This window comes from Rhineura floridana, chromosome 21 (assembly GCF_030035675.1).
Source record: "Rhineura floridana isolate rRhiFlo1 chromosome 21, rRhiFlo1.hap2, whole genome shotgun sequence".
NCBI classification, from domain to species: domain Eukaryota; kingdom Metazoa; phylum Chordata; class Lepidosauria; order Squamata; family Rhineuridae; genus Rhineura; species Rhineura floridana.
The window spans coordinates 19,952,457-19,973,939 of record NC_084500.1 but is presented as its reverse complement, the minus strand read 5'-3'; the positions used below and the strand labels follow the sequence as shown (position 1 = coordinate 19,973,939).

Genomic DNA, 21,483 nt, shown 5'->3' with positions numbered 1-21,483 from the left:
TGCCAGAAAGTGGATGCAAAGGAAAAAAAAGGCTACTGGAATTTGAAACTGCATTAACAGAACCACTGTTTCCAAGTCATAATAGTTCTAACCTCACACCCTTAGCCCCCACCCTCTATGATATGCCCATAATCTCTAGTGGCTTCACCCCACCCACCCATAACAGGGGCAAGAGGGCCAAAAGGAGATTTATAAAGAAACAAGACATGGCCTGGGCAATATTTCTCCATTCCAAAAGCGCTGCGGTGCAATCTGGGAAATTCACATTTTTAGCCAGAGAGAGAGAGTTGAGCTGAAAGAGCAAACGCGCTCCTGGCTTCGCTCCTCCTTTTTGCAGGAGCTGCGGTGGGGGTGGGGCGAAAGAGTTCTGGATGCCCCCATCGCTATCACGAACAAAGAAATCTTGGTCTGCAGACAAAGCCATTATCAGCCACACATATATCGCTAGGACAGGCCCACCATAGAGATGAAGGGGGTAAAACAACCCTCCCCAATGCTGCATCCATGCGCACAGAGGGCAGTCTGCTCTACTGAGGGGAACCCATCACACCAGGGCAGACAGATTACTCCAACGGTTTTTATTGAATAGCAGTTTTTGTTTATTTTTACAGTTATTTACATAACAAAGCCAGCCTCTGCCAGAGTCTGGAAGCACTAATGTGGCTAAGGGGGGGGGACACATCCCCAGGAGCTCTGACATAGCCCTCTGCCTAAAGAAGTCCCCTCCCCACATGGCAAGGAGCCCCCCCAGCCCTGCTGGCTTCATCCATATCCACAGCCCGTGAGTGGGACGGGAACGCTTTGTAAAAGGTGTAGCTTTGCTCCAGTTCTGAGCCTCAGCAGGGTTTCCTGGGTTGTCTTGGCTCGATTTAAATAAAGGTCCACCAGCAGGCACATAAATGAAGAACAGCGGCCTAGAAGTCAAGTCGATGGGGTGGGGACTGGCATGGCTACAGCAAGCGCCCTCCCCTTGGGACGTCTCCGGCAGAGCTGGCCTTGCCCAACAGCTCTCCCCACAGCCACCCTGGTAGGTTACACGGGACACGGCTACAATCCAGGGAAAATAAAAGTGGCCTTTGCAATCTACAAAGCCGGTTGAGGGAAGGAAGCCCCTGCACAGGGCTTGGCCTTCCTCAGTATGCTGACCTGGAGGGCCAACCTGGTTTTAAAGCGGGTGCTGCCTTTGCAGCTGAAAAACAGCTTTCCTCAGCCTGATGCTCTTCCCGTTTTGGATGCCAACTCGGGAGCTGTAGACCAAAACATCAGGAGAGCACCAGATGGGCAAAGGCTGGCTTAAAACGATTTAACCTTCCATAGGTGCCACGCCAGAAGCAGGGAAAGTTCCCATGAGCCGAGGGAGTGGCAGTTCCCACCCTGCCCAGAGGGCCCTGTTGCTTTATTAGCAAGAGAGGGTGCAGCGGCACTGAGGCCCAGCCGCACTGCAGCCCGCCTGCCTTGCTTCCATCTCCAACCTTCTGCTCTGAGCAGCGGGACTCTTTAAAGCTGCACTCCATTCCAAGCATGCAGCGAGACAGGAGCCGGCAGGGTCACGTCAGCGACAATGAGGCTGGAGGCGCTGCGCATTTAAGCGTTGCCCTGAAGCTGCTCATTTAGCCCAAGGCCCAGTCTCTGGGATCGGGAGCAGACAACCCAAGAGTGTCTTGGCTGACAATGGGAGCTGGGACTCCAGTAACAACGGGAGGGCAGCACCTTCCCCACTCCTGTCACAGGAAATGGACAGGGGATGTAGGGTAGAAGCCTCCACACACACCCCACTCCTCCTCTGGCCTTGCCCCCGAAGGAAGGCATGTTCACTGCTGGGGAGGGCTAGACCTGGAATGGATGGTATCAGGGCCAGAGAAATGCCTGGGGGTGGGTGGGGGTGGTTTACAAACGGAAGACTTAAGCATTTCTGGGGAGGGCATGTTTTATTTGTAGGAAAAAACGCACACCACCTCACATTCAGAAAAAGGCTCCACGCGACACTCAGCAGAGACCCTCGTGGGCTGCGCCAGCAGCAGCTTTGCTCTAGGCACCCCCCACACTCTCGAGTCCACCAAGCACCTGGGAACGGGAGGGAGGAGGAGGGCTAATGGTGGCAAGCAGCCCCCAAAACAAGGTTTATTTTAAGAGTTCCAAGCAATCCCCTATTTCAGCCACCGATAGAAGAAATGGCGGGGAATGAGTTCAAGACGGTGTCTTTAAAAATAAACCCAGAACTAGCTTCAGCCCTTGAGGGGAGGAAGGAAAGGGGCTTTGCTGGAGGGAGGGGCTGGTGGGAGTAAACCGGTCCTGAGGGATGCTCTACCAATGGAGGCCAGAAGGGGGCGTCTTCTCATCCTTATTGCTTTCCAGGGAAAAGGGTGGGATCCGGACATCGAAGTGGGAGCCATCAGGCTGCTCAAAGCGGAAAGTGCCCCTACGGAGCAAAGGAGAGGCCAGAGTGAGGACGGGCCGAGAGCAGGGTGGGCACGACCAGCCCACTCGAGGGCCGCTGCTGCTGCATTTTGTTCTCTAAGCACGCTAGCCCCAAGAGGGCTGCACCGCTACATTAGCTGGAACAAAAAACCCCTGTGCTCCAATTTTCACTCAGCATCTTCCTTTAAATGAGTTACCCATCAGGTCTTCCTCCTCCCTCTCTCTCTCTGTTGCCTCAGCTCCCCGGCAGACACTTTCCACTCTCTCTTCTTGAACACATTCCAACATCGCTTACACAGGTGACTCTGCATGCTAGTTTTTAGCAAGTCACCAATACGGGGGGGGGAGAAGAATGTTTCTCATTAAAGGCATAGAATTGGAAACCTTCTCTGGGTACGAACAAATGTCATAAATCTGACTCAAGGCAGTTATGGTTAAGGTGGCCCGCCCAAGGCCAGTTTCTCACCCCACCTTGGTCCAGGGCTGTAAAGGCTGCTCCACCCACCCCGCTGCCTTGGGGGAACCTGCTTTCCAGGCTCTCTGGCCTCTCCACTTCCTTGCTGCGATTCGATAAGCCTCCCGCTCCTTACCACATGTGCCCGCTGGATGCCTGCAAGGAGACATGGCTGCTGTACTGGAAGGCTGGTTGCTCTTTGGATAAGACCGGCTCCTGGGGAGACATAAGGCAATTGTCACTGGAGGTCTGTTCCCCACCCCGCACACAAAGCTCACTCTCTTTTAGCAAGAGGCCAGCCTTCCCCAACCTGGCCCCAGGGCCAATGGGAGATGTAGTCCCAAACAGCTGAAGGATGCCAGGTTGGCAAAGGCTGGTTTTGTTTCAGCAAACCTTTGATCGGGTCTTCTTTGCCTGACTTTTAGAGTTGCTGATTTAGTTTTGAACCCATTGCCATCTGAAGTTGCCTGTTCTTACAACAACCATTTTGTGTTTATGTTTTAATGCCTTGTTGTTGTTGTTATGTGCCTCCAAGTCGACTACGACTTATGGCGACCCTATCAATCAGCGACCTCCAAGAGCATCTGTCATGAACCACCCTGTTCAGAGCTTGTAAGTTCAGGTCTGTGGCTTCCTTTGTGGAATCCATCCATCTCTTGTTTGGCCTTCCTCTTTTTCTGCTCCCTTCTGTTTTCCCCAGCATTATTATCTTTTCTGATTCTAATGAATCATGTCTTCTCATTTTAATGCCTTACTGTTTTTTTTTAATCCTGCAATACACTTTGTGCCTCTATGGTTAATAATAAATCAAATCGGAAAAATCAGGACCATTCCCCTCTGCCACCACAGCTGGCATGGCCAGGGACCCCCCAGGAAAGCTCCCCACCCAAAGTATCACCATAACTGCACTGAGGTGCCCTGCCTGGTCTCTCCATTCCCAATGCCTGAAAGAACTATAGCATTGTCTGGCACAAAATAAAGTCCCTGCGGGTCCCTTCAGACTCTCTCTCTTGCACAAGTGTATTCACTGACACAATAACCATGCGATAGTGGTGGATAGATACTTGACTATCCACACCTCAATCCGCTTTATTAAGTGCCCTGCGATGCTTCCCCAATCTTACTGCATTCTTGCTGTCCAGAGGGCCACTTTTGCACCACAGCTACAGGATTTCAGCAGGAAGCTGCAGGACGTGTACAGATTGGGAACGAAGTAGCATGTCTACCCCAAAAAGGCACAAACAGCAGGGAAAGCGGGATCGTGCCTACCCACCCCATGAGCCCAAATAATCAGAAATGTGCAATAAAAAGGGCATCCAGTGGGGGGGGGAGGGAGCTATGGGTTGCAGCCAATGTTACTTCTCAGAGCTGACCCACTGAAAACAAAGGACATGACTAACGCAGGTCCATTCATTTCAGTGGGGCGATGAGTATAGTGTAACTAGATACACCCCAAGGGCACGAAGCCTAGCACAGGTCTCTGTTGTGGCACATTATGGCAAGCACTGAAGTAACCAAACTACGTGCCCCCCCCCAGGAACACACTTACTCTCCCTACTACCCCTCGGCCACGGACAGTCTCCAGGGTGCCCGACAAGCTGAATATTCGCCAGTGCCGTTCCCGGAGCTGCACAACTTCGTTGTTGAGGTTCTCCAGACGGATACAGTAGCGCCACTAGATATGAGAGAGCAAAAGCGAGCATGAAAAAACAGGGTGTGTGTGTGTGTGCAACAATCGGAACAAGAGAGAGTCAATGGCAAAGAACTTCTCTGCTGCCCACTGAGGCCCAAACACCCTTTTGAGGTTGGAGTCCTCTTCACTCCCCTTAGCAAACAAGTCCACGAAGCGAAAAAAGCACTCACCCAGTAGACGTGGGAATTCTGGGCTTCCTGTCAAGAGAGGAAGAGGGAGCCTTCGTCACAAACTCTGCACTCAGCTATCAGCTCAGTGATCTCCCCGCTGGATTTCTAAGCCCCATGTCGGCAACGCAAGCCAAGGAAGGACTGGCCGACAGAGAAATTGGAGGGTACTGCAACAGACTCCAGCCTAAGAGGCTTTTTCAGGCAACAGGACAATTTTCACTCACGTCAGGCGCTACTGAGCCACGACAACTAAAGGGAACCTCCATCTAAAGCAGTTGTGGGGAACCTGTGTGGCCCTCCAGTTGTTGCTGAACTACAACTCCCATCATCATCCCTGATCATTGGCCATGCTTGCTGCAGGGGCTGATAGTTCAGCAACATCTGGAGGTTCTCACCCAGGGTCTAAATGGTACAAATCCGCCAACCAGGTGCCAGAGGCAGGCAATGGGGAACGGCCACTGCATTCAAGCCCTCCTCAGGAGTTTCCAGGGCAGCTGGACGGTCAGTTGTGTCTCTGGCCTCCCGACCCTGCACAGCAATCCTTATATTCTTGCAATCCTAGGACAGGTTAGGAGAAAACCAACTACGCAGGTTGGTTTCCTAAGTAAATTTGGACCCATTCGCTTTGCCAGCACCATGACCCAAGACACAGGTCCAAGTCTGTCTCCCAAAGCAGAAACAGGACGGCCGCTCCTTAATAGCTGCAAGGTCTGTAGGACCTCCCCCAGGAAAGAGGCGAGAGCTACTCCCGTTTCAAGGTCCAGCATGATTTGGCAACATGAGGCAGCTCTACCGCTTATTTATTTATTTATTTATTATTTCAATTTATATACCGCCCTTAGCAGAATAGCTCTCAGGGTGGTGAACAAACAAGATAAAATACAATATATCATAGTAAAAAATCACAAAAACGTCAGAAAGCTCCCGTGGCTACCAGGCCAGCAACTGATGGAGGTCTTTGCAGCGAGGCCTTCCAAGGGATCTCAGGAGGCAGAGAGCCAAGCACTTACCCTCATGCCCATGTAGAAGGGGATGACCGTGACCCGGATGTTCTCTGTGGTTTCCCGGTGCACATCTGAGAGCTCCAGCCAGGGGTGGTTTTTCTCCTGCCACGCACACAATGTGTCCCTTGCCATGAAGGGAGGAACTGGGGGGGGGGGGGAGAGGAAGGTTTTCTGAGGAAAACAGCTTCAGGACAGGACACTGAAACTGACGTAGACAAGACTTTGGGGGAGCAAAGGTTTTAAAAACGTATCACGAGCTTTGCATAAGAAAAAGAGGAAAATCAGCAAAAGGCCACATTTATTGGCACTTCTGGCTGAGGCATCACAGAAGGCATGAAATTATGCTCCAGCACATGCCTGGATCAACACACATTCTCTACTCAGTCCCATCATTTTGGGCAACTACTGCAACGGATCGTTGCGTCACTATTTATTAGATAAGTCACTTGTTACCAAGGTCTCTAACGGCCTTCCATTTAAAAACATTATTCCACTAACATTTCATATAAAACATAAACATTCTCATACAGGCGCCTACAATTCAAACACAAACACACACAACAGGCACATGGAGCTTTGGCACAATCTCCAAGCAAAACAAAATCAGATCAGTCCATGAAAAGCCGGGGGGGGGGGAGGGAAGGTAAGTCTTTATCTGGAGCTGAAAAGACGTCAGCGAAGGCGCCAGGTGGATGCCACCTTTTCCTGAGTAAGAACTTACCTTTTGTCTGATCATACATAAGAAACCGCTCAAACAGCTCGTGGTGGATAGGCACCTGGTCGGTGGAGGTATAGGGAAGGATGTCTTCGTGGCTGACGTAGTCAAGTCCTAGGAAAGAACCCCAGACAAAAACAAACAAACTACTGGTAACAAAGTAGGTAGATGAGTAGCACTGCCTCCTCCTCAAAAAAAGGTGGAGGTTGACCTAGGTAAATAAATTAAACAATTAATATAATTTAAGGTGAGATAACGCATCCAAATGACTCAGAGTTAGCTTCTTATATAGAGTCCGACCACGGTCCACCTAGCTTAGTACTGTCTGCTCTGACGGGCAGCAGCCCTGTAGGGTCTCGGGCAGGTGATATTCCCAGCCCTACCTGGAGATGCCATTGGGGACTGAACCAGGGACCTTCTACATGCAAAGGGGATGGTCTACCGCTCCTACAGCTAGTCTAGGCACCTGATCAATTTCCAGAGTTTAAGTAGATACTTAAAAGGTTATATTGCATAGAACTGTATGTAAGCACATATTGGATGAATATGGAATGGGGGGAAGAAAAAGCATTCTACAAAGAAAAAAAGACCTACGTATTCCCACATATTACCCTCAACAGGAACCTAAGAACCCTTTGGGATTTACATACAGCCTCAAGCAGTGCTGGGGAGCCACTTGAACCTCCCCAGTCAGCGAAAATGGCCGTTTGCTCACCTGGGATTGCATAGAGGGCTCTGCTGTCATCATGGTTTGCTAAGAAAGTCACTGCTTCCGTTTGCGATCTCTGAGACTGAGAAGGAAGAAAAATGGGACTTTAAAGCTGCAATCCTACGCATGCTTACCGGGAAGTAAGCCCCGCTGAGCACAGCAGGACTTACTCCCAAGGAAAGGCGCAGAGGAGTTGTGCTGCAAGAAGCAAAATACAGTCTGCTGCAGATTTCAGTCTCACGGCAAACAGGGTTACTGTCTCCACAACCACTCTAGCCCGCCTACCCCCAATCCTTTCTGTTGCAGCAAGTACAGATTGCTGCTTCTAAGTTGGGCGGGGGGAACATCCATGGCCCCCTCAGTGTTGTTGTCTTCCAACTCCCACCAGCCCCAACCAACATGGGCAGTGGTCAGGGACAATGGGAGCAGGAGGCCAAAAATATCTGGAGGGCGTCTAGTCTATGCTTGGCGGGCTTTACCTTCTGTGGAGATAATCTTCTCCCATGAAATCTAACACTTATCATTTCATCCATCCCGCTGAGTCCTCATCGGTTTGTTTTAATTCCTGATTATGCTGCTCTAATTTTGTACTACAGGGCTGGGGAACCTACAGTAGCCCTCCAGATGCTGCCAGACTCCCAGCTCCCAACATCCTTAGCCAGCATAGCCAATAGTCAGGCATGAGAACGGGAGTTGTAGCCCAGCGACACTTGGAGGGCCCCCGCAGGGTCCCCTGCGGGAGGAAGGCATGTTCAGGCTGCCACCCTCCCTGGTCTATGCCACATCCCAGCCAGGCAAGGAAAAAGGAAGCACTTACTATATGTGGGCAGTCACGAGCATCTATGAGCACCTGGTAGTAGGTGTGCGTCTTGCCTTTCACTTCCTTGGATCCGTGTCCAGCGGAATTCTCGCCCCTGGACCAAGAGACAGCGTGTCTTAGAAGCCCTTCTGCTAATATACTTTATCCCAGTAAAGTTGCTTTTATAAAAAAAAGATGTTTTGTTTTTAAGATTTGTTTAGACATTTTTAGTGTTTAATCACTTGTTTACCGCCCTGGCCTCTTGCGTCAGAGATAAGAAGTATTGTACCAGCCCAAATGTTTTCATTATACACACTAGAAAATCCCGAAGGCCACATAAGGGTTCTGCTATCGTGGTGAGCGTGAACAGATCCCAACACTCTTTTGGCTCAAAACAGCACATCTGCAGCTTTCATAAGATTGGAGGAAAATGGTCCAATGGGGTAATAGCACCCACACTTTGGAACTCCCTGCCCATAGTTAGTAGGCAGGCACCTTCACTGTACTGTTTTTGGCACCTGCTGAAAAACTTTTTTTGTTCCAGCAAGACTACCCAGGCACGTAACTTTAACATGATACATGGTTTTAATAAGTGTTTTATAGCTTTATTTTATTTATTTTAAAGATTATGTAACTTGTTATTAATTTTTATTTTTATTGCTATATTAATGATTTTTACACTGTTTACTGCAAACTGCATAGAGGCATTTTGTTCTAGTAAAAGTGGTATATAAATATTGTTAAACAAAATAAGTAACATCAGCTGTTCTCCCTTCCTTGGCTCTTCTGAAAGTTTCAGCAACTTGTCATAAATAAGGGCACTGAGCTTCTTAACATGCTCCCCCCCCCCATTCTGGCTGGCCCCAAGCAGAATGCAAAGCCTTACTTTTCAGGCAGCGGAGAAGCAACATCTCTGTCGTACAGCCTGGCTTGCCAAGGGAAGAGGACTATCCCCCGGTATCCAAATACACTGTGCAGAAATAACTGAAAAAGAAGTGGGGTGAGGCACGTAGAGAAAGAGTTCAATCAAGTCAGGCAAGACAGACAAGAGCCTGCGATCCTGACAGACAAAAGAGAACTTGCTTTGACCAGCACAGTGAAAAAAAGCAGCTCTACAAAGCCAATTTTAGGAGGCAGGGAGGGAGGGTTTTTTTGTACATCATTGCTACCTAATCCAGAGTCCAGAAGGGTCAAAAAAGAGTGATGAGGGCACCAGTAATGAAGTTTTAAGTCAATGGTTCAGGAAGCCAGAAATGCAGCTCTGAACAGGAAGCAAGAATTACTAGCCCTCAAGCATTTTCACTTGCCTGACAGTCCTCCCACATCGATGCTCATTAGCTGTGGCACATTGACAGCTTAAAGAGCCAACATTATTTTCAACAAGGAAAACTTTGCTGCCTTGAAGCAAAAGATCACCTCTCCACAGCCAACCCAATATAGAGCCATTGATGCAGCCAGATTTCAGACTGTGATCCAGCAGTTTCCCATTACAGAAGCGCCAACGGGGAAAGGGCTGTGGTGGCATTAACAGAGAGGATCTCCAAAGTACTCCCAAGCAGAGGTGGCCCAGGAAAGAGTGAGAGACCTCAGAGGCTACTAGGACACTCCCAGCTCAGCAACACCCCCAGCAATCTAATGCCTCTTTGAGTCCCACCCGTCCTCCTGCAAACACTCACCTGTCCCGTATCATACTTCCCGTGCTGCTTTGGCACTTCAAATACACCCACCGTCTCCAACACTTTGCCCTCAGGACGGTTCCTAGGGTGAGGACACAGAGAAGGCAAACATTCAGCTCACCCAGAGGATTGGTCAAGCATCTACAGAGGTTGAGCTGGCTTTGGACAATCCCCCCCTCAAGTCGAGGCTTCAGGCCCCTATTCGGCTGTGAGCTTAGCAGACAGGCTCCAAATAGCGAATAATATAAAGCTACTTGTTTAAAGTTTAACCCCAACACTAACTGCAGTCACAATGCCTACTAGCTCAGATGACTTTTTGAAAAGACTGGATAAGCTCATGCGTGGGGTGAGCGTGTGCTTGTGTCTATCCACACATATCTGTTTACACACGCTAAATGAATCCTCAGTGTTCAGGAGCAGTATACGTCTGGAAATGAAACAACAGAGAAACATGCCTTGGTGCCCTGTTTGTAGGCTTATCAGGGGCATGACGTTTGACACTATCAGAAACAGGCTAGATGGACTGCCAGTCTGAATCAGCAAGGAAACTCTTCCTGAGATATCCCAGTGAACATAAGAACATCAGAAGCGCCCTTCATCTGGGTGAGGCCAAAGGGGTCCCATCTAGCACAGCATCCTCTTCTCACAGAGGCTACCTAGAGGCCCCAGAGGGAAGCCCACAAGCAGGACCCGGCTGCATCAGCAATTCTCCCCACTTGTGACTCCTGACAACTGGCATTCATTGACATACTGCCTCCAATAGTGGAGGGAGAAGACAGCAAGCATTGCTGGTAGCCATTCATAGCCTCCTTCTACACATAAGATTGGCCAAATGCAACAGGTGAGAAGAGAGAAGCATTCCTGGGCCTTCCATAGTTAGAACTGCTGACTTTACTACCTCTAAAGCCCTAAACCAAGAGAAGAGAACCTTTTGAAGCCCAAGGGCCACATTCCCTTCTGAGCAGCCTTCTGAGGGCCGCATGCCAGTGGTGGGCAGGGCCAGAGGCAAAAGTGAGCGGAGCAACAAATGTGAATCCTACCTTTATACAGCAGGGTAGTTTCTACACACACACCCCTCTCTATCCTCCACCCAGGCATGCAAGAGCCATTGTAGGAGTTCAAGGACGCACTCCAGCCAGTAAAAAAACCACTGGAGAAGGGTGCAAGCAGGGTTTGGAGAGGCGTGGCCTGAGGAAGAGTCCAGAGGACCAGATAAGGCCTTTGGGCCTGAGGCTCCCCGTCCTCACCCCAGACCCACATTATCTGAAAGACCTCCTACACCTGCCTGTGCCAGCATACAGTAAGTCACCATCTGCACTACACATTTAAAGCAACACCATTCCACTTGTAATAGTCACGCCTTCCCCCCTTACCAGCCCTTCCCCCTGCTGTGCCCCCTTCCCACAAACAAGTCCCTCCTACTCTCACAAGCCCCCCAGAAGCCCCTCCCCAGTCGCAAGCCCCGCCCTTCCTTAAGCCCTTCCCCTGGCCGTGTCCCCTCCCCTCTCAAGCCCCTCCCCCTCTCACAAGCCCCGCCTTTGCCCGGCCGTGTGCTCCTCTCTCAAGCCCCGCCCCCTCTTGCAAGCCCCTCCCTTCTTGAACCCCGGGGGGCCCTTCCCCTTCTCTACTCACCGTGAGGAAAGGGCCCTCCTCGGGGTTAGGCCCGGCCACGCCCCCAGGCCCGTACAGGGCGCCGCAGCCGCTGCCGCCCCTCGCAGCGCCCTCCCGCCACAGGGCAGGCCGGAGCAGCAGGAGGCCCTTGTCCGGCTCAGCGCCGCCCAGCATCGGCCCCGCGCAGCCACAGCGCAGGCCGCCTTCGTTGCCGCCGTCGTCGCCGCCGCCATCCCGCGGCCCAGGCGCGAAGAGGAGGCTCCTCCGCTCCGCTGAGGCTCTGGCTCTGCTCCGCCTGTCAGGCCCGCCGCGGCCAAGGCCACCTACAATGCCCCGCGCGCGACGCAAGTGGGGAGGGGGCGTTCTAGGCACGCGCAGACTATAGAGAGGGAGGGGCGGGTCTTCCGGGTCCCTTTCGCGACGCCATTTTTTATGCACAGAGATAAAATTAAAAGGCAACTAGCCCATTGTCTGGATCGTCAGTTTCCGGATTTTTAAAAAAACAAACAGGAGACGCTCCTGTAAATCCTTGGCTGGTATATAGAGTTGCATAGACTATTACCAAGCCCTTGAATTCAGCCCCGGAGCACGCAGGCCACGAGGGCTCAGCTTTTAAGACCAGTTGTTTCTTTGCTATGTTGTAAGCCGCTTGGAGAACTCTTGTGCAGGAAGTGACTTAAAAAAACCTAACAAACAATTAAAAAAATCGAGATAGAACCTTGTATCCCGCTTATTTCCCCGAAAGATTCTCACAATGACAACCCCATTTAGGGGGTCTTCTCCCCCGATCTCCGGTCCCCTTGGTTCCTATGGGCAGTTCTCTCATCTATGTGCGTGGGGGGGGAGATCAAGAAAATGGGGCCCTCAGTGAACCCGGAATTTTTGTTTCAAGGCGAGATGTTCTCTTCACTTTTTTCTTATCTCCGTGGCAACGCCATTCGGATTCTCCGTTCAGTAACGCATGATCATGTGACCCGCGGCAGTTCCAAGATGGCGGCCTCCTTGAGGGTGGGCGAACCGCTGCGTCGGATCCTGTTGGACTCCGAGCTGAGGCGGCTGCAGGAGGACCTGCGGGCCGAGCTGGAGGCGGCCCTGGATGACGACGAGGCCCGCCTGCCCTTCGGGCTCGTCCGGAAGCTCCACCGAGCTCTGCGGGAGGCGGGTGAGGGAAGACTTGGCCTGGGGGTCGTGACCCTTGACCACCAAGACAGGAGGGGGACAAGTTTCGCCACGCTCGTGACCTTTCCCCTCCAAATAACCTGCTTTCTCTCCTCCACCCACACCTTGGCCGCTTAACTTTGGAGTTAACCCCATTCGCCAGAGTGGGATTTACTTCTGAGTCAACCAGCCTATGCCTAAAAGTGGGCTGCCGTCCTATATATTTATAATTACGTTAATATCCCACCTTTCTCCCAAAGAGTTTTAAGGTGGCATGTGTGCTTCTCTTCCCTCTCCCTTTTATGCACACAATGACCTCGTGAGGTAGGTTTGTCTGAGACAGTGACTGGTCCAAGATCACTCACTCTCATGGCCAAGTGGGGATTTTGAACCCTGGACTCCCAGTCTTAGTCCCAGCACTCTCCCCACTACAACCCACTGACTCTACCCTAGACACTATAGTGGGGTTCCCAACTTATGGTCTGCCCGCTTCATTCAGGTGGTCTACCTCATGTCCATGTCAAATATTCATATTGATTTTTTACTGTAATTTGATTCTATAATTTATTTCTTATATTTTATTGCACTACAATTTGAATGCTATGGAATGCAAATTCTAATGCAATAAAATGCAATATAACAAACAAACAGCACCTACCTCTGCACATTTACAATTGTTATAACAGGTAAAAAATCTTTAAGTGGTCCACCAAGACCATCAGCATTTTTCAAGTGGTCCATGGGAGGGAAAGTTTGGGAACCGGTACCCTATACCAGTGGTTCCCAGCCTTTATGAGTATGAGACCCCCTTAATAAGCTCATAAAAATCCATGCTCCTCCCCCCAGGGAGGCAGGCTGGCTGCCAAGAAGGAAGGAGAAAAGCAGTCTTTCCTTGCAGCCATGCTTCGTTTTGCTTCACAAAAAGCCCTCTTCCCTTGTTCTGAGTAAGGGTGTCGTCAGCAGCGGCAATACAAGGAGACGGGAGTCGGTGATAGTAATCCCCTTCTTCCGGTATCTCCACCCTCAGCCTCCTTTGGGATCTGCCATGTATTTTATAGGCAAATGCCTACCCTCGGTGCGCCTGAAGGATGCTCTGGCGTTTCAGCAAAAGTCCTCCGCTCTCGTTTGGAGCAAGGGGGAGGTGTCATCTGCAGTGGCAGTGGGAAGCAGACAGTGTCCAGGGAGTGAAGACTTAAAAAAAAAGAAAATATTTATTTACTGTTTGAAGCCCCCAGGTTGAGCACCACTGCTCTATACCATATGTAGCACAGTGCATGTACCATAATATGCACACTAGGGAGCAAAACTCATTGAAATGGGGATGAATTTACTCTGAGTAAAGGAGCACAACATCATTCTCCTCAAAAACATTTAAATACCCAGCATGGTGCCGTAGTAGTAAAGTGTTGGACTAGGACTGCATTGCAAGGTGAAGAGGAGGGACCTAGATTCAAATCTCTGCTTAGTCATGAAACTATAACTGAGAAACCCTGGGTCATCCACACTCTCCTCCACTAGGATGCCTCACAGGGATATTAGGATACATTTGTTCAAATTCCCAACTAATTTTGCGGGTCTCATGTGGTGACCTTGGATCCCACCACTGTCTCTTAGCATAGCCTACCTAATAGGGTTGTTGTGAGGATAAAATGATTCTCCTTTTATGTGTGGAAGTCCTAAGTTCAGTTCTACCCTCAGTTCCTACTAGGAGGAAGGGCAGGATATAAATCTCATAATAATTCCTAAATTCTCCAGTTAAAAAAGATGAGGGAGCAGGTGATGAGGAACAGCTTCTCTGGGACAAAGCGGTTTCCTGTGTCTATAACATAGAATATATTCTGCTTCCTTTGGACCAGAATTCCTATTGGGCACTTTTTTTTTTGTAAACTCCTAGGTTCTCGAGTTTATCTTCATGAACTGCTGGAAGGCAGTGAGATCTTCCTTCCTGAAGAGAAAAAACCTCCCAGGGTTTGTATTGACCACTTGTTTTATTTCTTTTTAAAAAAAACCAAGGTGTTAGACAACTCAGTGGCTTCTGATGCATAAAAGTATGCTGACGATGCCCAGCTCTATTTCTCTGTAACATCTGAATTGGGAGAGGCCGTGCAAGTCCTGGACTGCTGCCTGGACTCCATGGTGGGCTGGATGAGGGCCAATAAACTGAGTCTGAATCCTAGCAAAACAAAGATGCTGTGAGTTGGTGGTTCCCAAGTTCAGATAATTGGTCAATTGCCTGCTTTGGATGGGGTCGTACTCCCTCTTAAAGATCAGGTCCATAGTCTGTGGGTGCTCCTAGAGCCATCTTTGTCGCTGAGGCCCAGGTGACCTCGGTGGCTAGGAGTGCCTTTTACCAGGTAAGACACCTGCAGCAGTTTCTGGACCGGGATAGCCTGACCACTGTTGTCCACACACTGGTAACCTCTAGGCTGGGCTACTGTAATGCTCTCTATGTGGGGCTGCCCTTGAGGTTGGTCCGGAAGCTGCAGCTGGTGCAAAATGTGGTGGCAAGACTGCTCACTGGGGCAGGATATCGCCAACATGTCACTTTGCTGCTGAAAGAATTGCACTGGCTACTTATTAGCTACCGGGTTAAGTTCAAGGTTCTAGTTTTGGTGTACAAAGCCCTATACAACTTGGGACCAGGATACCTGAAAGACCGTCTTATCCCTTATATACCCAGACGATCACTGCGCTCTGCAGGTGAGGGCCTCCTACAGATACCATCTTATTAGGAGGTCCATTCTGTACAATATAGGAAATAGACCTTTAGTGTGGCGGCACCTACACTGTGGAACTCCCTACCCTTAAATATTAGCCAGGCGCCATCTCTGTTATCTTTTCGGTGCCTATTGAAGATCTTCCTCTTTCAACAAGCCTTTTAAGTTGAGACCTTACGATGTTTTAAAGTGTTTTTAGTGCTTTTGTTTGCCGCCCTGGGCTCCTGTTGGAGGAAGGGCGGGATATAAATCAAATAATAAAGGCTTTGCTAAGGAGAGTTCTTTTCATCTCTGAACACTCATGGGCTAATAGTTAAACACATCCATAAAAAGCCTAAAGGCCCACCTGAATATTTGGCATAAAACAATGGATATGTGTTCCCATTGTCAATCTGTTTTTTGTTTCTGTTTCAGAACCCAGAACTAGTGGCCCGGTTAGAGAAGATCAAGGCTAAGCTAGCCAACGAGGAATACAAGAAGATGACAAGAAACATCAACTGCCAGGTGAGGGGAAAATGTAAAACTGGCCTGTCCCCATCATTAGCCAAGACCAGCATGGTCTTTCTTAAGCCATCTGCAGATATCAAAGTGATATGAATCTGCCTTTGAGGAACCAGTTGACGGAATTGGATACAGACCCAGGACAGAACTGAAGGGCACAGGGGTTCTGGAAGGGATAATTCTAATTAGGAAAGAAAATCGACGTATTTAAGATTTAAGTTCAGGGTGGAAAAGAAGCACAAATTCTGCTTCCTTTGGGGAGGGGACTGAAGGTCAGTGGTAGTGCCCAGGTTCAGTCCCCAGCATCTCCAGGTAGGGCTGGGAAAGACCTTTTCTCTGAAGCTGCTGCCAGTGAGCATAGTCCACTGCTCTTCAACCTTGGGTCCCCAGATGTTGTTGGACTACCACTCCCATCATCCTGGGCCACTAGCTAAGCTGGGCAGAGTTGATGGGAGTTGTAGTGTGACAACATCTGGGGACCCACGGCTGAAGCACAGTGCTGTAGGCAATACCTGAGCGAGATGCCCGAAAGGTCTGGCTCAGTATAAGGTGGCTTCCTATTTTCCTGTTCATAAATTTCCTACATACGCAGATAACTTTTGTTTAGCATTGAGTACATGTGCTGCAGTGAGCATAGTTAGTGCACTGAATGTGGGTCATAGTGGCACAAGGCCTAGGTGTAATTTCCACCCTGCAGCTGGTTAAGGCAGGAAGGCATCTCCTTGCCCTAGTTCTGAAGCTGCTCTCTTGCCAAGCAGAACGGAACAAACCTCTGTAAGAAGCTAACAAATTCTTCTCCCTCCTCCTTCTAGGAACTGAACCGATACGGCACTTTGGCTGACCTTGGAAGGCAAGGTGGGTTGCTTGTGGCGAGAACCAGGTAGCCTGCACCCAGCCAGTAAGACAGGCATTTGCGGACCTTGCATGAGGGGGAAACATCATCTTTCCCCCTCCCCAGCTCAGTGCTGCCATTTACATCAGGGATGGGGAACCTGTGGCCCTCCTGGTGGTGTTGGGCTCCAACTCCTATCAGCCTTAGCCAGGCTGGCCAATAGCCAGGGGTGGGAGGTGTCGTCTGGAGGGCCACAGGGTTAGCCACCCCTGATTTAAGTGAATGAAAACTCCAGCACACCATAAATAGGTTTTAGTTGGGTGCATGTGGGAGAACCCTTCTGTGGAACCACATTTGGAGAAGCAGGTCACGAGATCTTTGTAGAGTGCTGAGCGGACAACTAGATTGTACAGTTTAGCCAGCAAAACAGGACAGAGCTGGTGCATCCTCTGCCTTGCCTTTGCATTAGCAGGGAGGACTGCAGCTCAGCGGTAGAGCTGCTGCTTTGCACACAGAAATCCTCAGTGGCATCGCCAGGTAGGGCTGGGGACAGAGTCCCTGTCTGAGGACCTGGAGAGCCGCTACTGCCAGTCAGTGTGGACAATACTGAGCTAGATGGATCAACAGTCTGATTTGGTATAAGGCAGCTTTCCTGTGTGCCTTTGAGGTGAAGTTAATAACTGCAGTGAAAAGAGGTGGAATGGAGGTGGGCAAAGCTCATTTCAGAGAGGGGCGGAATCCTTTTTGTCTGTAGGGTTTCAGTCACAGGGAATTCACAGGCAGGTTTACAGCTGGTTCGGAGATTACTGGGCCCACTGACCCCTGTGCCCTGCACCCTGTCTCCACCTTCCCCAGTGAGGTCCACCAAGGCCCTGGTCGTCACCATATTCAACTTCATTGTCACTGTGGGAGCCACGTTTGTCTGTACCTACCTGGGCAGCCAGTACGTCTTCACGGAAACGGCAGCGGTGAGTGGCGACTGGGCTGGGGGGGGGGGTGCTGCAGGGGGAAGACTCAAGGACAACTCTGCATACTTCCTTTTTTCCCCAGGGGTGGTGGGAAGCTGTTCCTAACCACACAAAGTTGAACATTTCTTGTCATTCCTCCAGCAGTAGATGTTTTTAAAAAAACAAGAGACCCTCAGTTTTAGATGCAGGAGAACAGAGCTTCTAACTCTAAGGCTAGATGCAGAAATCAAGATTACTCCCCCCCACCCACCCCCAGACACCCAAATGATTTTCTGCCTTCAGGACAGTGGAAAGGCAGGAGGTCACAGGAGGCTTGAGGCTATAACTCACTTGGCAGACGTGATGGAGACAGGCCTGGCTCACTGTTCCCTTCCTTTCAGCGCGTGCTGTCCGCTGTGATCATGGCGTCAGTGGTGGGTTTGGCAGAGCTCTACGTGATGGTGCGGACTCTGGAAGGGGAACTGGGAGAGATGTAGCTTTTCCTGGCTGGGCTCTCTGTCCTCGCTGCTCCTACAAGGCCCACGGAGGTGGGGTCAGAGACCAGAGCTACCCACAAATACCAGTATGAACCACCAAGGGCAAAGGGGGCACGCGCTCTGCACCTTTTCCTCCAGCAGCTGCACACAGACTCCTTTGCTGCTCTGCGTCCCCTACTCTGCGAAGAGCCTTTCCCCAGAGACACTTTCCTTCCTCTGGCATGCAGAGGCTCTGAGGGGTTCCGCAGTGTGGGGTTTTCCTGCAGCCATCACAGCCAGAAAGGCTCTGGACTCAGAGATGGAAGAAAGCAGCTTCACGCCGGCAGTGGAAGATCCTGCTTGCGTTTCCATCACACCTGCAGGCTGGGATGTTGCTCTCCTCGCAGTGTGGGCCCCCCCACACCTCCGCTGGCAGGGCCAGAGGGAGGGGCTGGTAGTGGTCACCTTTGGCCCCTCAGCGCCCTCTCAAGCATGGAGGGGCTCACCTTTTGGCTGATGTTGTGCAAAGCCCAGCAGCCGGCCCTGAAAGGCCGCATCCTGTTCCTCACCGTTTTGAGATTCTGTCCCCTGTCTTAATGTGTAGAAATCCAATTCAGTTGTGAGCAATAAACTGATCAGAAACCGTTCACGTTGTGGCTCAAACAGTTCTCCTGTTGCGGGGAAAGGGATGGCAGTCTGCATATCTCACATTATTCCACTGATAAAGGGGGGAATTATTTTTGATGCATTTACCACCCTGGGCTCCTGTAGGAGGATTCAGGATACTTTGAGGAAGTAAAAATAATTATAACTACAACTGGGGGGCGCACGCTGTTTCCTTGGGAGAAGGATGAAAAGGGGCAAAGTGCATTTCTGGGATGGAGGGGCAAGCTTTGTCCCACAGCAGATTTCTAAAAGCAAAGCAATGGGATGTTTCACTTGAGCACTCCTATCCTAAATGTATTGTCTCTAAAGGAAATATGATTGTGAATTTCAAGTAAGCTTGGCCAGGCTTCACAGGGATCCCGCAGTACTTGGGGAGGGGAGGGGTACATCTCAGGGGCCAATTAACCCCCCCTTGCCCTTTGCTGTGTGCAGGAAGAGGCAGGAGTGGTTCCCCCCTGCCTTGCTGGTGCTGGAGGGGCCGTCGCTCTAATCAAAATACACCTCGTGCAGAAAGTGCTTCGCTCAGCCGCTGTGGCTGGGCTGCTGACTGAGCACCGGTCACCCCTCCCCCAGCCTCAGGTTCTTCCTTTGTGCTGGGTTGGCCTAAAGCAAGCATCGGAAACCTGGGCAGCCCCCTTATACCAAGTCAGACCATTGGCCTAAGCTCAGTATTGTCTGCACTGACTGGCAGCAGCTCTCCGGGATTGCAGGCAGGAGCCTCTTGCAGGGGGATTGGACTTGGGACCCTCTGCATGCAAAGCGGTGCTCTGCCACGGAGCTACGCCCGTTCCCTGTTGGACTTCCAGATGTTGTCAGACGCAAACTCCCAGCAGCTAGCAGGTCAGGGGTGACGGAGCAGGGACACGGCCTCCCCCCAGCCCTGCCCTAAGACCCATCTAGACCTCATTCTGTTGCGAACAGCAACCGGCCAGCCAGGTGTCACGTGGCTGGAATTGGGCACGCATTTGTCCAGCCAACACCTCCTGGGGGAAAAAAAAACCAGAGTAGAGACTCTGCCCCTTCCCCCCCCCCGGATCAGAGGAAAAACCGTCAGAATGGAATGGAGTGGCTGGAAGTGAATCCTGCACTGAAGCTCTTCACGCTGCAACGTTTTGTTGCAGGGGGCCTACTTGTCAATGTCTGTTAAGTTAGACAAGAGTGGCTTCCTAGTCAGAGCCAACCCATGGGAAAAGCCCATCACCTCTGCGCCTGCATCTGAGACCCCTTGTTGCTGGTTGAAACCATGCCACACCAGACAAAACACTGACATCTTTTAGAATTTGTGTCCTTTGCTCCTCAAGGCCCTGGAGGAATTAAGCCGTGGGCGCCATGCCAGAGGCCCTTCTGAAGCATTGATTAATGTTCTGATGACCACTAAGCCCTTGCAAGAAACGCACACTGCAATATGAATATTGTCACAATGTGCAAACCTGGCCCAGGGTGAGGGGAGAATTTAGGCCTTCCACGGCGGTCACTGGGATCTGGTGATGTTGCTCAGTCATCCACAGATCCACCCAGAGATGAAGGTATTTTTTTCCTGGCAGATTAGGTGGCATTACCAGTGATTGTGGGGCCTGATCCCCCCCTCCTCTCCTGTATTTAACGTTAGTGGATAGACCTGTGAAGTGGAGCCCCCACAACCCTCTCCCACTCCCCCCCCCAGAAAGCAGAAATGAAAGTGATCAGGCTAAGCTGTGAGGACATCGCAAAACTTCTCTTTTACTGAAGTTACAAGACAGACGGGGGGGAGAGAAACCCAAAGATTAATTTAGCAAGGTGAGTGTTGGGGGGGGGAGAAATGTGTTATTAACCCGTGGCCATCTGCCCTCTTCCTTCCCAGCAAGGAAGGGGGGGCTGGGGAGGTAACACTGCGCTCCCCGTTCCCACTTCCTCCACCTCCCAGCCCCACACCTGTCCCTCCTTCCTCGAGGGGCGTCCCAAGCTCTAAAGTTCCCCGAAGTTGGCCCCCAGAGCTGCAAGGCCCGAGATGGTCCCCAGAGAGGGGCGCGGAGACGCAGGGAAGGGGTCCCCGGGGCCCGAAAAGGCAGGCCAGGTCTCTGTTGCGCCGCCTCTTGGGCGGAGCTTCCCGGCCACCGGAGGAGCGGCCCAGGAGCTTCCTCGCAGCCTAAGAAGGTGGAGGCGCTGCCTGGCGGCGGGGGAATCAACACCGGTTGTCCGTGGGGCTTGCCCTGGGGCAGGGAAAGGGGGAGCCGGTGAGAGACTATTGGGGAGAAGAGCCCAGCCGCGGCCTGCCGTTGGAGCTCACCTGGGTCTTGGCTTCCGGCAGCTGCGTGAGCTCTCCAGGCGCTCCCGGGCGCTGATGTCCGGGTCAGGCAAGGCGGCGAAGACGCTCAGCTGGCCCGGGTGAAGGTGGCCCGGCTCCTCTTCCTGGGGCCGGCGGCGGTCAAGCGACCTCTCTCGCCTCTGCCAGGCCCTTCATGGGACCTGCAGGAAGGAAGGAAAGGCAGGCGAGAGAGAGCCAGAGGAGGCGGGCAGCGTTCCCCCAGCTCTCCTCCGGGTGCCTCAGCTCACCTCTGCCGGACTGCTCCATGCGCTCTCCGGCCGCCCCGTCGGGGAAGAGGAAGGGAGTCGAGCCCTCGGGAAGCGCGCCTGTTCCCCGCTGCCTATCCCGGCGGCTCGGGCCACGCCCCCTTCCCGTCCACCTTTTATCTCTTCCCATCAGGCCCGGCCCGCCTCCTCGGGCTGGCGCACATCTGGGGCCAATCCTCGCCCCCGCGCCCAAATGCAAGGAGGCACGTGGAGGCGAGGGAGGGAGGGAGGCGGGGCGCGCCCGCGGTCAAAGGCGAGCTGTCCCAGGCGCTCTCCTTGGTGCTGAACCGGGCCGCCGCGGGCTCTCGGCCAGAGGCTCGCCGCGCCTCCAGGATCCCGCCGCGCTCCCACCCGCGAGCTCGCCCTGTCCTAAAGATCGGGGCGTGG

At 51.7% G+C, this 21,483-nt stretch overlaps 2 protein-coding genes and 1 long non-coding RNA gene across 3 annotated transcripts; 1 reads left to right on the top strand and 2 right to left on the bottom strand.

Annotated features, from left to right (window-relative positions):
• Positions 1-563: 563 nt before the first annotated feature.
• Positions 564-11,638, bottom strand: POLDIP2 (DNA polymerase delta interacting protein 2). The gene is made up of 11 exons (XM_061605167.1): positions 11,271-11,638; positions 9,639-9,720; positions 8,849-8,946; positions 7,981-8,077; positions 7,170-7,245; positions 6,461-6,568; positions 5,746-5,882; positions 4,736-4,762; positions 4,422-4,547; positions 3,009-3,088; positions 564-2,419 (listed from the first exon to the last, which is right to left on the bottom strand). The coding sequence occupies exons 1-11, from the start codon at positions 11,480-11,482 to the stop codon at positions 2,305-2,307; spliced, it is 1,158 nt and encodes a 385-aa protein (XP_061461151.1). The 5' UTR covers positions 11,483-11,638; the 3' UTR covers positions 564-2,304.
• TMEM199 (transmembrane protein 199) lies at positions 11,265-18,546 on the top strand. Its single transcript, XM_061605168.1, has 6 exons — positions 11,265-12,411; positions 14,302-14,375; positions 15,539-15,628; positions 16,438-16,480; positions 17,313-17,425; positions 17,806-18,546. The coding sequence occupies exons 1-6, from the start codon at positions 12,078-12,080 to the stop codon at positions 17,899-17,901; spliced, it is 750 nt and encodes a 249-aa protein (XP_061461152.1). The 5' UTR covers positions 11,265-12,077; the 3' UTR covers positions 17,902-18,546.
• Positions 14,247-21,210, bottom strand: LOC133374368 (uncharacterized). The gene is made up of 4 exons (XR_009759872.1): positions 20,813-21,210; positions 17,756-18,472; positions 17,390-17,526; positions 14,247-14,580 (listed from the first exon to the last, which is right to left on the bottom strand). It is a non-coding gene; the product is annotated as an uncharacterized LOC133374368 (long non-coding RNA).
• Between the last annotated feature and the right edge of the window lie 273 nt (positions 21,211-21,483).